Source organism: Sander vitreus, chromosome 14, assembly GCF_031162955.1.
Source record: "Sander vitreus isolate 19-12246 chromosome 14, sanVit1, whole genome shotgun sequence".
Lineage (NCBI taxonomy): Eukaryota > Metazoa > Chordata > Actinopteri > Perciformes > Percidae > Sander > Sander vitreus.
Window position 1 is genome coordinate 7,849,198 of NC_135868.1, and position 17,831 is coordinate 7,867,028.

Genomic DNA, 17,831 nt, shown 5'->3' on the forward strand with positions numbered 1-17,831 from the left:
TGTGGGGTAAAGGGAAGTAAAGTTATTATGCCCTCTGGTGGTCACACTGATAGTACACATTTAGTGCACTGTATTCTCGTTAAAAAACTTTCTTTACTTTAGAATTATGTACTGGCTGTGGAAGTAATTTTAATAAGACTAGTAGCTGTGGCTTTTCCTTTTTGTTAAAAAAAATGTAATACACTATAAAAAATGTTAGAAAATACATTTTGAATAGTGAAATATTTTCTGTGTGTTAATGTTTTCATTTATTTTTTACAGAAACTCCTGGAGGAGATTGAGAAAAACAAGGACAAGATTGAAAATTGCCAGAAAAATGCAAAGGTTTACATCGATTCAGTCAAGGTATGTACTGATTTTTCCAGCTTTACAACTGAAGGAAGTTTTTTTTTCTGGCTTGATTTAAGATTATTTTCTTCTTTTTTAGGATTACGAGTTTCAGATTTTGACTTACAAAGCCCTCCAGGACCCCATAGCATCTCCTTTAAAGAAACCCAAAATGGAGTGTGCATCTGATGATATCATTCAAGAGGTAAGTTGTACAAGTTTATCACACACCATCCTGAGAAGAGCAAACATGCGCATACATCCAGTTTGGTTGAGTACGACTGTCTGTTACCTGTTTTATCATTACTGTGATTAAAATACCTTTAGCTATTATATACATACATGTGTGTTTTTAAAGTCAAGTAAATACACTGCATTTCTTTCAGTATGTTACTCTGAGAACCCGCTACAGTGAGCTGATGACTCTCACCAGCCAGTACATTAAGTTCATTATAGAAATGCAGCGCCGCCTGGAGGATGACAAGGTAATTACACACAAGCCCTGAAGACATGCAGCAGCAGATTTCTGTCAAAAACCCACTTGGCAAAGTACCACTAACACAAACAATGCCAACTTTACCTGTTAACTGATTTATGTATGGGGAAATCATTTGTCATCTACTACCAAAATGTTGGCACTCAGTACGTATAATTACTCTGTTCAGTCTGTGATGATAGGACAGCGTTCAGTGGTGAAGCAAACTGTTTCATCCACATCACATCCCCACTACAGTATTGTCTGTCATTTGCCCTACACTGTGTATTTACTCAAATCATGTCACATAGTCTGTACATATGACTCCGATCTGCCCTGACCTCAGTCACATTTCCCAACTGCTTAACTGCTCGATTTAATATTTGCTTCTTTATTTCCTCTTGAAATCACACACACTTGTGATTTAAAGGCTTCAGTTTGGCTATCTGCCTTCTCAGATATATTATTTTTCAATCTACCTTACCTTTTTATTTTCCCCTTCCTTTTCTTCTTTTCTAACTTTCTATTGTGTTTGATCCTTTCAACCTGCTCGCCAGTGCTTTGTCATGATGAGTATTAATCACACGCTTAAGAGATGAATTAACTCCAAAGCACCAGGTATTTAAAAAAAAAAAAAAAAAAGACCCTCTCAGTTCATGTCATTCCTCTCTACATCAGACCCTTGTCTGTAGTGAAAGGAAGGTTCAGGAATCTTTTTGGGAGACCTTTCATAATTGAGCTCGTTATTAGTTTGTTAAGAACTCTCGTGTCTCTGATCAATTTGCATCGCTCCCTGTAAGCATGTTCATGCTTTGCTAGGGTAAATGTCAACTTTTAAAATAATTTGTAAGCTTTTTTTTTATGTATTTCTATTGTCTTATACTACATAATAAAATAATGTGACTTAAAAGCACTTACAGTTTTTAAGGACCTATTGGGATTATGGACAATACTGCTTAGGGCTGCAACTAATGATGATTCAAACATTTATTAATCCCAACTTTGCAGAGGCTAAAGTAACATCTTTAAATGTCTTGTTTTGTTTGACCAAAAGTCAAAATCCCAAAGATATTCAGTTTACAATTATATATAACAAATAAAAGCAGCAAATCCTCTCATTTCAGAAAAAAGTTTTGTAATTTTTTTCATTATTTCTGCTTTAAAAATGAAGATTAAACAATTGTAATGGTCTAATATTACAGAAAATAAATATAGAAGGCTGATGAAAATCTACCAGAAATAACTGTCCTAAACTTGAGCTTAATTAGCGCTCAATATGACAGGTTTCTAAAGTGTTGGACCTTCCTTTTAGGTGTCAATCACCTGTACAATTGCACAAAGCATCGCCCATGTTACTAAAGAGTAGAACTCATCTCTTGATGTTTGCCTATCTGTCATCAGAGTTAAGTGTAAATTGATCTTGGATTCATGTCTTAAGTCTACATTTTAATCCAAGTTTACTTACATCATATCATGCTATGTTTGCTGCATCACTATGCTGTTCTACACAGTGAGGGTTATTCTGGTTGAAATCTTGGTATCTTTCCCACTGCGCTTCATACTTTTTGCATGCTGCTAATTATTTATTCCCTGCCTATTTCTTCTTCTACTTTACACATTTTACAAAAAGCTGCTTTATTTTGAGAATGTAAAGATTGAGGAGTGACACAACTCTAACCCTAAATATCAAATGGTGAGTGAATTATACAAGAATGTTCCTTTAGAAACCCAAATATATATATATATATATATATATATATATATATATTGATAGAAGCAACAGCAACACACACCTCGACAATACTGAGTTTGTCATCATTACTACTACATACACATAATTTTCAATTTTTTGTAACAAGACCATAATATACAGTACTGATTATGTAATATGTGACAAGGCTTTATTACAGCTTATATTAAACATTGATCAAGTAAAATACCTCAACTGCATGAAAGCAAGGTGTAGTGTCGTGCTGTCCTGTTGTGAAGTAAAGTGTCATTCTGTCTGCCACACATTAAATTAACATGACAAGCATTTCCCAATTCAGTATTTTTCCTCTAAAGAAGTGTATTTGTTGTGGATAATAACTGTAACATAATCTCATGTATTTACATTTTCATGTACCTACATGTTTTATAACTACTTTCATATCGAAGTTTTATTTTGTAGTCGTAACACCTCTAACATTTTCTCAATTCCTTGTACTCCCTCTTTGCTTCTACTAATACAGAAAGCTTCTGAAAAACTAAAAGAAGAGGAGAGGAAAAGGGTGGAAGAGATACAATCTGAGTTAGATAAACAGAAACAGTTGGCTGAGGCTCATGCTAAATATGTGGCCAAAGCAGAACAAGAAGCCCAGGAACTGAAGTTGAAGATGAAAGAAGAAGCCAGCATGAGGCAAGATGTTGCGGTGGATGCTGAGAAACAGAAGCAAAACATACAGCATGAGCTGCATCATCTGAAGACTCTGTCTGAGCAGGAGATCAAGTCCAAGAGTCAGCAGCTGGAAGAGGCGCTAGTCAGTCGTACCAAAATTGAGGAGGAGATCCGCATAATTAGAATCCAGTTAGAGACAACAATAAAACAGAAAAGCACAGCTGAGGTTGAGTTACAGCAGCTCAGAGAGAAGGCTGCTGAGGCTGAGAAGCTCAGGAAAGCTGCTCAGGAGGATGCAGAAAGGCTTCGCAAGCAGGTGACTGAAGAGACTCAGAAAAAGAAAAATGCAGAAGATGAGCTGAAACGTAAATGTGAGGCAGAAAAAGAGGCTGCCAAGCAGAAGCAGAAAGCAATGGATGAACTGCAGAAATTCAAAATGCAAGCTGAGGAGGCAGAGAGGCGCATGAAACAGGCTGAGGAAGAGAAACTGAGGCAGATCAAGGTAGTAGAGGAGGTGGCACAAAAGAGTGCTGCCACACAGCTGCAAACCCATTCCATGTCATTCAATGAGAAGACAACAAAACTGGAGGAATCCCTTAAGAAAGAGCAGGGCACTGTCCTTCAGTTGCAAGAGGAAGCCGAAAAACTCAGGAAGCAACAAGAGGAAGCTAACAAAGCCAGGGAACAAGCAGAGAAAGAGCTTGAAACATGGAGACAGAAAGCCAACGAGGCTCTGCGCTTGAGGCTACAAGCTGAAGAGGAAGCTCAAAAGAAGAGCCAGACTCAAGAGGAAGCAGAGAGGCAGAAAGTCGAGGCAGAGCGTGATGCCAAGAAAAGGGCTAAAGCTGAAGATGCTGCTCTTAAACAGAAAGAGAATGCAGAGAAAGAGTTGGAGAAACAGAGGAAATTTGCAGAACAAGTAGCCCAGCAAAAGCTGTCTGCAGAACAGGAATGCATACGACTAAAGGCTGACTTTGACCATGCTGAACAACAGAGGGGCCTGTTGGATAATGAGCTCCAGCGTCTAAAAAACGAGGTGAATGCTGCCGAAAACCAGAGGAAACAACTGGAAGAGGAGCTGGCCAAAGTCAGAAGTGAAATGGATGCTCTTCTGCAGATGAAGATTCAAGCTGAGAAGAAGACGCTCTCGAACACAGAAAAGAGCAAGCAGCTCCTTGAATCTGAAGCACTGAAAATGAAACAACTTGCTGATGAAGCAACTAGGCTGAGATCGGTTGCTGAAGAGGCGAAGAAGCAGAGGCAGACTGCAGAGGAAGAGGCAGCTCGGCAGAGAGCTGAGGCTGAGAAAATACTAAAAGAAAAACTGGCTGCCATAAACGAGGCAACTCGTCTGAAGACCGAAGCTGAGATCGCTCTGAAAGCTAAAGAAGCAGAAAATGAAAGATTGAAAAGAAAAGCTGAGGACGAAGCTTATCAGAGAAAGCTGCTGGAGGATCAAGCTGCTCAGCATAAACAAGACATACAAGAGAAAATCACGCATCTGAAGAGCTCGTCTGATTCTGAGTTAGAGAGACAAAAAACAATTGTGGAAGAAACTTTGAGGCAAAAGAAGGTGGTTGAAGAAGAAATTCACATAATTAAGATCAACTTTGAGAAAGCATCAAAAGGCAAGTCGGATTTGGAGGTGGAGTTAAAGAAGTTGAAGGGAATTGCAGAGGAGACACAGAAAAGCAAACTCAAAGCTGAGGCAGAGGCTGAGAAAATGAAAAAGCTTGCTGCAGAGGAAGAGAAGAAAAGGAAAGAATCTGAGGAGAAGGTGAAGACGATTACTGCAGCAGAAGAAGAGGCAGCTCGACAATGCAAAGCCGCTCAGGAGGAAGTTGAACGTCTCAAAAAGAAAGCTGCTGAAGCAAATGAACAGAAAGACAAGGCTGAGAAAGAGGCAGAGAAGCAGGTCGTCCTGGCCAAAGAAGCAGCACAGAAATGCAGTTCCGCAGAGCAGAAAGCCCAAGATGTTCTCAGCAAGAATAAAAAAGACAGCCTTGCTCAGGAAAAGCTGAAAGATGAGTTTGAAAATGCTAAGAAGCTTGCACAAGCAGCTGAGGAAGCCAAAGGAAAAGCAGAGAAAGAGGCTGCCCTGCTCAGACAAAAAGCTGCAGAGGCTGAAAAGCTGAAAAAATCGGCCGAGGATGAAGCTGCAAAACAGGCCAAAGCTCAAAAAGACGCAGAGAAACTGAGGAAAGAGGCGGAGGAGGAGGCCGCTAAGCGAGCGGCAGCTGAGGCGGCAGCTCTAGAGCAGAAAAAGCAGGCTGATGCAGAGATGGCAAAGCACAAAAAAGAAGCAGAACAAGCACTTAAGCAAAAGTCTCAGGTTGAGAAGGAACTTACAATGGTTAAACTGCGGCTGGATGAGACTGATAAGCAGAAAGCTGTGTTGGATGAGGAGCTTCAGCGAGTTAAAGGTGAAGTAAATGATGCCGTCAAGCAAAAGGCACAGGTGGAGGATGAACTGTCCAAAGTAAAGATCCAGATGGATGAGCTCCTGAAACTTAAGCTTAAGATTGAGGGAGAAAACCAGCGCCTCATGCAGAAAGACAAAGACAATACACAGAAATTACTTGCGGAGGAAGCAGTGAAAATGAAGAGCCTGGCGGAGGAGGCTGCCAGACTTAGTGTGGAAGCCGAGGAAGCAGCCAGACAGAGACAGATCGCCGAGTCTGACTTGGCTGAACAGAGGGCACTTGCAGAGAAAATGCTAAAGGAGAAAATGCAGGCCATCCAAGAGGCTACAAAACTGAAAGCTGAGGCACAGGAGCTCCAGAAACAGAAGAACCAGGCACAGGAAAAGGCTAAAAAACTACTAGAGGACAAAGAGCAGATCCAGCAGCGCCTTGATAAGGAGACAGAGGGCTTCCAAAAATCATTAGAGGAAGAGCGAAAGAGGCAGCTTGATGTTTCAGCAGAAGCAGAGCAACTAAAATTGAGGGTGAAAGAGCTCAGTGACGCTCAGTCAAAAGCTGAAAAGGAGGCTAAGAAATTCAAGAAGCAAGCAGATGAAGCAAAATTGCGTCTTCAAGAGACAGAAAAACAAACTACAGAAACTGTTATGCAGAAGTTGGAGACACAGAGGCTGCAGAGCACCAGAGAGGCTGGTGACTTGAAGGAAGCCATCGCTGACCTCGAGAAAGAGAGAGAGAAACTGAAAAAAGAGGCAGAGGAGCTTCATAAAAAATCTAAAGAGGTATTTTGACATGAATTAACACTGTTGGTCAATTAACATAGTTCTGTAAAAAACACTAACTACAAAAACATGTAAATTGCAGAGACTTAAAGTAACATCTAGCAATTTATATGTCTTTCTTCATATGTCATTCAAATAACAATACTACAGAGTTCAAATAATCACGAGTAAAACATTGAAAGACCTTTTGAGAAGTACTCTTATTCACTTTCTTGCCGAGAGTTAGATAAAAATATTAATTTCTCATAACTTTGAGAAGACGTTAGCTTAGCATTAAGACTGGAAACAGGTAGAAACGGTTAGTCTGGCTTTATTCAGTTCACTTTTTTGTAGGGATTAAACAAACGAGATATAACATGTTAATTAGTGAGCTTTAGAGCTGTTCGTAGGCGGATTTCGTCACCTTAGGACAAAGCCACGCTAGCTATTACCCCCTATTTGATGCTAAGCTAACTGGCTGCTGTCTTTAGCTTCATAAAGCGTACAGACTTCAGAACTAGAATTAATCTTCTTATCGAACTCTCTGCAAGAAAGCCTATTTCCAAAATTGTTGAACTATAACTTATATTCATATATATATATATATATATATACAAATATTGCTTTAAGTTACATGCAATGATTGGGTGATATTTGATTGACATTTTACTGATTTGTTTCTTCTTTTTTCCAAATAGATGGCAAATGCCCAACAAGAACAGATTGAGCAAGAGAAGGCCATTCTTCAGCAGTCCTTCCTCACAGAGAAGGAACTGTTGTTGAAAAGAGAAAAGGCCGTTGAAGATGAGAAAAAGAAGCTTGAGAAACAGTTTGAGGATGAAGTGAAAAAAGCCAAAGCTCTCAAAGATGAACAGGAACGTCAGCGGAAGCTAATGGAAGAGGAGAAGAAGAAACTTCAGGCCATTATGGATGAAGCTATTGAGAAACAAAAGGGGGCTGAAGCAGAGATAAAAAACAAGCAGAAAGAAATGGAGGTGCTTGAAAAGAAAAGGCTTGAACAAGAAAAACTCCTGGGAGAGGAAAACAAAAAGCTTAGAGAGAAACTCCAGAGTCTTGAGGTTGCCTACAAGACAAAGGCAATTGAAGTTCAGACTGGTACGGTTCCTGAGGAGCAGTTAGTTGCAATGACAATGGTGGGAACAACAAAGAAAGTCTTCAATGGCTCTGTTGAAGCGGACGGAACGAAGAAAAATGCAGAATCACCGTTTGCGTTTGATGGAATTAGAGAGAAAGTTCCTGCTGAAAGGCTTCATGACATTGGTGTCCTGACGAAAAAGGAATTCGACAAATTGAAAAAAGGCAAAGTCTCTGTGCAAGACCTCGGAAAGACTGATAAAGTTAAATTGTGTCTTAAGGGACAGAGCAGTGTCGGAGGTGTCTTGACTCCATCTAAAGAGAAAATGAGTGTATATCAGGCTATGACAGAGAACAAGATCACCCCTAACACTGCCACAATGCTCCTTGAGGCTCAAGCAGCTTCTGGCTACATCGTAGATCCAGTGAAAAATAAACTTCTCTCAGTAGATGAGGCTGTTAAAGATGAGTTAATCGGCCCTGAGCTCCATGAAAGGATGCTTTCTGCCGAGCGAGCAGCCACTGGCTTCAAAGATCCCTATACTGGGGCCAAAATCTCTCTCTTTGAGGCCATGAAGAAGGGACTTATTGAAAAGGAGCAGGCCACCAAATTCCTAGATGTACAGCTTGCAACTGGTGGCATCATTGACCCTATCAATAGCCATAGAGTGCCACTTCAGACTGCCTACAAGCAGGGTCAGTTTGATGCAGACATGAACAAGACACTCGCTGATCCCAGTGATGATTGCAAATTATTTATTGACCCCAGCTCTCAAGAGCAACTCACTTACAAACAGTTGCTGGAGAAATGCACCAAGGATGCAGAGACAGGACTGCTGATATTACCAGTAACTGAGAAAGCTGCTCAGAGTGAGAGAACATACACAGATCTAGAGACTAAAGAAGTGTTCAGTACATCAAACATTGTTGTGCCTTTTGGAAGGTTCAAAGGCAGAACTGTCACCATTTGGGAAGTCATAAATTCTGAATATTTCACTGAAGAGCAAAGAAGAGAATTGATTCGCCAGTACAAGACAGGCAAGATCACAGTAGAGAAGATTATTAGAATTGTCATCACAGTTGTGGAAGACAAGGAGAAGGAGAAGGAAAATGTGTTTAATGGTTTGAGGGCTCCAGTCTCTGCCAGTGAACTGTTAGAGTCTAAGATTATAAACAAAGACATGTTCAACAAGTTGAGTAATGGCAAGATAACAGTGAAAGAGATCTCTGAGATGGAGCCTGTGAAGAAGGCACTACAAGGAACACCGAGCATTGCTGGACTGTTAAATGAACCAACCAAGGAGAAAATGCCTTTCTATCAAGCTATGAAGAAAGACCTACTGTCACCAGAAACTGTGATAAACCTTCTTGAAGCTCAAGCGGCAACTGGGTTTTTAATTGATCCTGTCAAAAATGAGAGGGTCCCTGTTGATGAAGCTGTTAAATCAGGTCTTGTGGGCCCAGAACTTCATGAACGACTTTTGTCAGCAGAGAGAGCTGTCAACGGTTACAAAGATCCATATACAGGAAAGAAGGTGTCTCTGTTTGAAGCCATGAACAAGGGCCTTATAAAGAAAGACCATGGCATCCGTCTGCTTGAGGCACAACTCTCAACAGGTGGAATTATCGACCCTATTAACAGCTATCGCGTCCCACATGAGGTTGCCTGCAAACGAGGATATTTTGATGAGGAAATCAGCAAGACCTTGAACAAAAACACTGATGACACAAAGGTGTTTTATGATCCTAACTCACAAGAGGATTCAACCTATGCTCAGCTCATGGATAAATGTGTCACGGACAAAGAAACTGGACTCCCATTGTTTCCTCTTTCAAAGAAGGCTGCAAAGCCAAAAGAAGACAAACAGATTACAGAGGCTAAGACAAAAGAGGCTTTGAACTATTCAACCATGGAGCTGGACTATGGCCCTTTCAAAGGAAGGAAAGTCACAATTTGGGAGATCATACACTCTGAATACATCACTGAGGTGCAAAGAATAGAGCTGATTCGCCAGTTCAGAATGGGGCAGGTGACCATTGAAAAGTTGATAACGATTGTGATAACCATGGTTGAAGAAAAAGAAGACAAAACAAAGAAAGAAGTCTGTTTTGAGGGCCTTAGAGCACCAGTCACTGCCAACTCTTTGCTTGATTCCAACATCATCGATAAGGCTACATTTGACCAAATCCAACAGGGTAAAAAGACACCTAAAGAAGTTAGTGAAACTGATAAGGTACGGAGGTACTTGCAGGGCACAGACCGCATTGATGGTATCACTATGGAAGATTCAAATGAGAAGTTAAGCATTTATCAAGCAATAAAGAAGAATGTTTTGCAGCAAAACACTGGGCTTGTACTACTTGAGGCCCAAGCTGGAACTGGTTTCATAACCGATCCGGTCAAAAGTCTGAAATACTCTGTGGATGATGCTGTGAAGAATGGAGTTGTTGGCCCAGAGCTTCATGAGAAACTTCTCTCAGCTGAAAAAGCAGTGACTGGATACAAAGATCCATATACAGGCAATAAGATTTCTCTATTCCAAGCCATGAAGAAAGAGCTTGTCCTGAGGGAGCATGCTATTCCTCTCTTGGAGGCTCAGTTTGCTTCAGGAGGGCTCATTGATCCAGTCAGCAGCCATCGTGTTCCCATTGATGTGGCCATTCAGCGTGGCTTTTGCAGTAAACAAATGTCCAAGTCCTTCAATGAACCCTCAGGCGACGTTAAAGGCTTCACCAACCCCAACACCAATGAAAGTGTTACTTACAAGCAGTTGGTGGAGAAATGTGTAAGAGATCCCAACTCTGGTCTGTGCTACCTGCCTCTGTCAAAGGTCGAAGCTCCTGCTCCTGTTGATAAATCTTATGAGTACACAGAGGAGCAAGCCCAAACAGATCTAGCTAACACTCAAATTGAGATCCCTCATAAGAGTTTTGCAGGAAAAACTTTGACCATTTGGGAAGTCATGAACTCAAATATGCTTCCAGAGGAGGAGAGACGGCGCCTCATGGAGCAGTATCGCTCAGGGCAAATCACAAAGGAAAGAATGCTAATCATCATCATTGAAATCATTGAACAGAGGGAGACTCTAAAGTCAGAGCAGAGCATGTCATGTGATGTAATCAGAAGAAGAATTACTATTGAGGAGCTATACAGTGCTCGAATAATTGACTTGCACACATACAACCTCTTGAAACAAGAGAAGATGAACATTCGTGAGGTAATGGAAATGCCATCAGTCAAACAGTACCTCTTTGGTACTGGTTGCATTGCTGGAGTCATGTCAGACAGTCCTCCAAAGATCAGCATTTACCAGGCCATGAAGAGTGGAAAGATTAAGCCTGAAGTTGCTTTGAGTCTCCTCGAGGCCCAAGCAGCAACAGGATTCATAATCGACCCAGTGAAAGATGAACTTCTAACAGTTGATGAAGCTGTACGCAAGGGGCTTGTGGGCCCTGAACTTCATGACAAACTTCTCTCTGCTGAAAGAGCAGTAACAGGTTACAAGGATCCGTACAGCGGGAAAGTGATTTCTCTCTTCCAGGCAATGAAAAAAGGCCTTGTTCCTGAGGATTATGCCTTCAGGCTTTTGGAGGCCCAGAATGCCACTGGTGGATTCATTGATCCTGAATATTACTTCCGCCTTCCTACAGATGTTGCCATGCAGCGTGGATACATCAACAAGGAGACACTTGACAGAATATCTGAATCTACTGAGGATGTGCGAGGTTACACTGATCCAACGACAGATGAAAAACAATCCTATGCCCAGCTACTGAAAAGATGCAGAGTTGATAAAGAAAATGGTTTGCGGCTACTTTCACTGGCAGACAGAAGTCTTCTCTTCAAGGGTCTCAGAAAGCAAATCACCGTGGACGAGCTGCTTCGTTCACAGATTATCAGCCAAAAGACATTCAACGAACTCACTGAGGGTATCATTACGGTGGAGGAGGTCAGCAGAGATGTGAAGAAATACCTGGAGGGCACAAGCTGTATTGCTGGTGTGTATGTAGAATCTAGCAAAGACCGCCTCTCTATTTACCAAGCAATGAAAAAGAACATGATCAGACCAGGGACTGCCTTTGAACTCCTTGAGGCTCAAGCAGCCACAGGATATGTAATTGATCCTATTAAGAACCTGAAACTAAATGTCACTGAAGCTGTTAAGATGGGTGTTGTTGGCCCAGAGTTTAAAGATAAACTCCACTCAGCTGAACGAGCAGTCACAGGCTACAAAGACCCTTATTCTGGCAAGATCATCTCACTATTCCAGGCTATGAAAAAAGGCCTCATTCTGAAAGATCATGGCATTCGTCTGCTAGAGGCTCAAATTGCTACTGGTGGAATCATTGATCCACAGGAGAGCCATCGCTTGCCAGTTGAAACAGCATATGAACGTGGCCTCTTTGATGAGGAAATGAATGAAATCCTCACTGACCCATCTGACGACACAAAGGGCTTCTTTGATCCCAACACTGAGGAGAATCTCACCTACCTGCAGCTGATGGAGAGATGTATGACAGACCCAGAAACAGGCCTGGCTCTTCTGCTGCTGAAAGAGAAGAAGCGCGAGAGAAAGACATCATCCAAGTCGTCTGTTCGCAAACGTAGGGTCGTCATCGTCGACCCAGAGACGGGCAAAGAGATGTCCGTGTATGAGGCGTACCAAAAGGGGCTCATTGACCAGCAGACCTATCTCGAGCTCGCAGAGCAGGAGTGTGAGTGGGAGGAAGTTACCATCACCTCATCTGATGGAGTTGTGAAATCCATCATCACTGACAGAAGGTCTGGTCGGCAGTATGACATAGATGATGCTATCTCAAAGGGCCTGATTGACAAGTCAGCTCTGGATCAGTACCGTTCAGGAACTCTGTCAATCACAGAGTTCGCAGACATGCTGTCTGGAAACATGAGCGGTGTCAGATCACGTTCATCCTCCTTTGGCTCCTCTTCCTCTTACCCCATGAGCCCAATACCTGTTATAAAAGCACCAGCAACCATATGGAATGACCCAACAGAGGAAACTGGGCCTGTGGCTGGAATCTTAGACACAGAAACACTGGAGAAGGTTTCCATAACAGAGGCCATACACAGAAACCTGGTGGACAATATAACAGGTCAAAGGTTGCTGGAAGCTCAGGCCTGTACAGGAGGTATTATCGACCCAAATACTGGAGAGAAATTCGCTGTTGCAGATGCAATGAACAAAGGACTTGTGGATAAAGTAATGGTGGACCGCATCAGTCTAGCCCAGAAGGCGTGCAATGGATTTGAGGATCCCAGAACCAAAACCAAAATGTCAGCAGCCCAAGCTCTAAAGAAAGGCTGGCTGTATTATGAGGCTGGGCAGCGATTCCTTGAGGTCCAGTATCTCACTGGTGGATTAATTGAACCAGATGCTACCAACAGAGTCTCCATAGATGACGCTGTGAAGAAGGGCACCTTAGACGCACGCACTGCGCAGAAGTTACGAGATGTTAGTGCATACTCAAAATACCTCACGTGCCCTAAAACCAAGCTTAAGATCTCTTACAAGGATGCTATGGAAAGGAGCATGATAGAGGAGGGGACTGGTCTGCGACTACTTGAAGCATCATCCCAATCAAGCAAAGGCCTTTACAGTCCTTATAGCATCAGCGGGTCAGGCTCTGCTTCTGGGTCACGATCTGGCTCAAGAACTGGTTCCAGGTCAGGCTCCAGAAGAGGCAGCTTTGATGCCACAGGATCAAGTTTCCCTACTACCTTCTCTTCCTCACCCTCTTACAGTTCACCAAGCTATGGCCGCCGATACTGATGAGTTCAAAAGTTAAGGAATGAATGCCACAGTGCTCACCAGATGCCTACTTCTCAGTGGAATAAGGACTACCTTTATTCTGCTCTGCATGTGGCTGTTACAGGACTTTTAATATTTCATTTTATACATATAGTTGAATAATTTTGTTTATTATATGCGTTACATTTACATTTACATTTAGTTATGTTTATGCTATCTTAGCGTTTCTGATTACCGTACTGTTAGCAGCATACGCAAAAGCTGTATATTATTTCCAATATCTATCTCAAAGTTTCAAGTGTACATGATATTTTTTGGGATTTTTAAAGTTTAACATCATACGCATTTTCTGTTCCACAAATAAGATTCTATTTACAATATTGTGCGCGTTACACTCTAACCGAAATTGTTTATTACCATTAGCCTGATTGTTAAGGACAACCAAATTGGGTGTTTAAAATAAAATGTCTGTACTTGTGTGTATATTTCTGAATATTGGAAAAAAGAGTTAGCTAAAGGAAGATAAATGCCACTCTGCAGGGCAGAATAAGGAGTCTCTCCCGAAGATGAATAAACAATAAAAGTGTCCGCTTTAAGAATGCCAAGCTTCAAGAACTTTTCTCTCCTGTGCTACACAACCACAAATACTCTCCCAATATCTACTCCATTCCCAGTTGTCTGTCATATAACCTGGAGTTACAGCAACATGCTAACCTTGTCAAATGAACCTTAAAGAGCAAGCTCCCATAAATGGAAGGATCATGTAGCCTATGAACACCATGGCTTTACAAATCCAACCTCAAGACCAACACATACAAGTCCCGGCCTTTCTGAACACTTTAAAAAGGTATGTTATTCAATCATGTCTCAATTTAGTGCAATGTATTTATGTGTCTGTGTCTGCGGACTCTCTAATGTTTGATTTTTCTGTTTCAGATTTTGTCTTCACGGTTCATCTCATCTCCGGCTCTTTGCTCAGATGTCTTCCAGAGACCCGAGGCATTCATTTGGACTGTGACCTTTACTGTAATCAGTGATTTTATGCAACAGTACAGAAACACACTTGCTCATACGACGTTTCATCGGAAGCTTTTAATTGTACTGGACCATTTTGAAACTTGCATCTACTCTTGAATTTATTTAAAAGACCTAAACAATGCTTTGTAAGTGCCTGCAAAATACTGGGATGAGTATTCTTAGACTGTACAGCGGTTATTCTGTAAACTGACTGATGCATGACTGTAAGAGCAATGCTACCCATAATAGGATTATTGATTATTGTGTTATCAGGTAAGCCTACTACAGTATGTCGCGATCTAACTTTGAAATAGTAACTGTTAAAGTGTCATAAATCTGGTAGTCACACAGGGCTAAAAGGTATGGTTTAAATGTTTCATAGTTAAGATTTACACTATTTGAATATTTCTTTCCCTACACAGACAAGTAATGTAATGTATGTACTGTACATCGATGATTATGTAGAGCACTATTGCTAAAAGCCATGAATTGACATTTCTTTGAGAAAGATCTTTAAGCTTTTCCACCAGACCCAGTATTTGTATTTTCCACCACATAAACTTGTTTTGATTTTAATTCTCCTTTGTAAAGCAACACATATGATCTATATTATTTTATTTTCGTACTCTATATTTCTGCTTCGCATGCTTTACTAACATTTAAAACGGTGCAAAAATGAAATAGTTGTATCCATGAAAGCATTTTTGTTATGTTTCAAAAGGTTTGAAGGATGTATTTTAATGAGGGTTGTCAAGCCTTGTTGAAAAGGGTGTATTTATAATTAAATGGTGACAAGGAATTTTATTGTAACACCTTACGCTATGTAAATAAACATGGAAATGAAATGGTTTATCTCGTCTCACTTCATGTTGGATTTAAGTCTGATGAAAAGTAGGTCCTTACATTTGTATCAGATAAAAGCAGATTCATTTGAATTAACACGGATTACTATGGATACATTTGGGGTGTTTAAGTTCCTAGAACAGCTACCTATAGCTTTACCTTTGAGGCTCCATGCTTCCATGCATTATTTCACCGTCCACAAAGATGCTACTTTCACGTTAGCACAAATTACATCACACACAAAGCCAATATGAATTTCCTTCAGTTTAATGATGTTACAGGTAACAGGGGAAGGCTGGTTTTGAAAGGCAGGAGAAGACTGCCATCTAGTGGCTGTACAGTTCAACTCCAGCCATTCATTGATGGTCTGTAAACGGTGGTAGAGAAAGTATTCAGATATGTTACTTAAGTAAAGGTATTAATAATACACTGTGAAAATACTCCATTACAAGTAAAAGTGCATAAGTATTTTGTAGTATCATTTACTCAAAGTATTTTTAAAAAGTACTCATTAGGCAGAATATCATTTGTCATGATTACCACCACCACATTTTTACCAGAGGTTTAAACTGTTTGCGGCACAAGTTTCATTTTAAGGGCTACAGATAAACACTACTTATTGTGCTTATTATTATTATTATTATTATTATTATTATTATTATTATTATTATTATTATTGTTGTTGTTATAGTATTTGAAAAATTCCAACACAACATTCCCCGCCCCTAGGTCCTGACATGTCATCAGGATCGATTTCATTGGCCAACTCAGTAAGTTGAGTCACACAGTGCTCATACAAATCCTCAGAATGTAAAAACTTTATCATATACTATGATTTTTCATGACATTCGTTTTTATGACGACATACGGTACTATGACTTTTTTTATAATTATTTATGACATACAATACTATACTATGACTTTTTTATCACTATTTCGACATGCTATACTATTACTTTTTTATCACTTTTTTTAACGTGTGATACTATTACTTTTGTAATCACTTTTTTTCGACCTACTAGTAGTAAAAAAGTGGTTACAAAAGTAATAGTATAACACGTCGAAAAAAAGTGATAAAAAAGTCATAGTATAGTAACTATACTATGACTTTTTTATGACTTTTTTAACATACTATACTATGACTTTTATGATTTTTTTTAACATACTATACTATGAGTTTTTTATGACTTTTTACGACATATGATACTCTGACTTTTCGATATACTATGACTTTTATGATTTTTTTTAACATCCTATATTATGACTTATTACTTCTTTCGACATACTACACTATGACTTTTTTTCAATATACTATACTATGACTTATGTTTTTTTCAACATACTATACTCTGACGTTTTTTATGACTTTATTCTACATACTATACTATTACTTTTTAATCACTTTATTTGACGTGTTATACTATGACTTTTTTTATAAATTTTTTCGACATGCTATACTATGTCTTTTTTATGACTTTTTTTTCAAAAAACCTTACTATGACTTTTTCCGATATACTATACTATGACTTTTTGTGATTTTTTTAACATACTATACTATCACTTTAAAAAAAGAAAATTCAACATACTATATTATTACTTCTTTCGACATACTATAATATGACTTTATGATTTTTTTTAACAGACTATACTGTTACTTTTTTTATTACTTTTTTCAACATACTATACTATCACTTATTTATGACTTTTTTTTGACATACTATACTATGACTTTCAGACTTTTATTTGACGTTCTATATTATGACTTTTTATGATTTACTATACTATGATTTTTTATGACTTCTTTCGACTTACTATACTATGACTTTTTTATGACTTTATTTGACTTATTATTCTATGACTTTTTAAGACTTTTTTCGACATACTATACCATGACTTTTTATGATTTTTAAAACATACTATACTCTGACTTATTTATTACTTTTTTTTAACATACTACACTATGACAATTTTCCAACATACTATACTATGACTTTTTATTACATGTTTCCAACATACTATACTATGACTTTTTTATGACTTTATTCAACATTCTATACCATGACTTTTTATGATTTTTAAAACATACTATACTCTGACTTTTTTATTACTTTTTTCGATATACTATACTATAACTTTTCATGACTTTTTTCTACAGACTATACTATGACTTTTTATTTTTTGTAACATACTATACTATGTCTTTTTATGATTTTTTTAACATACTATACTATGAATTTTTTAGAACTTTTTTCAACATACTATATAGTATTACTTCTTTCGACATACTATAATATTACTTTTTATGATTTCTTTTTAATATTCTATACTATGACCTCTTTATTACTTTTTTCGATTTATTTCAAGGTACTATACTATGACTAATTTCATAGCTCAATCTGTTAGAAGACAGGTTTGGGAGTCCAAGTTTGGGAGTTTTATTCCCATCAGGAGCTAAAATCATTCACTAATCTATGACTTTTTTCAACATACCATACTATGACTTTTGTAGGCCTTTTTTCAACATATTATTATGACTTTTGTTGACATTCTATACTATGACTTTTAATGATTTTTTCAGCATACTATACTATGACTTAGCTATGACTTTTTTTATGGCATAATATACAATGACTTTCCATGACTTTTTTTTTCAACATTCTATGCTATGACTTCTTTCAACATAGCATACTATGACTTTTTTTCTATATAGAAGAAAAGAAGAAGAAGACATGCCTTTATTTATCC

The 17,831-nt window shown here is 39.0% G+C and overlaps 1 protein-coding gene across 9 annotated transcripts in view; it reads left to right on the top strand.

The window, feature by feature from the left end:
- pleca (plectin a) overlaps nt 1-15,093 on the top strand; it is a 105,534-nt gene extending 90,441 nt beyond the window's left edge. For all 9 annotated transcript variants that reach the window (XM_078267428.1, XM_078267429.1, XM_078267435.1 and 6 more), the window contains 6 exons: nt 262-345; nt 428-532; nt 714-812; nt 3,034-6,381; nt 7,059-14,073; nt 14,163-15,093. In XM_078267428.1, coding sequence (XP_078123554.1) covers nt 262-345; nt 428-532; nt 714-812; nt 3,034-6,381; nt 7,059-13,247 — 9,825 coding nt within the window. In that variant the 3' untranslated portion in view covers nt 13,248-14,073; nt 14,163-15,093. The remainder of the gene's footprint in view (nt 1-261; nt 346-427; nt 533-713; nt 813-3,033; nt 6,382-7,058; nt 14,074-14,162) is intronic.
- Nucleotides 15,094-17,831: the final 2,738 nt, after the last annotated feature.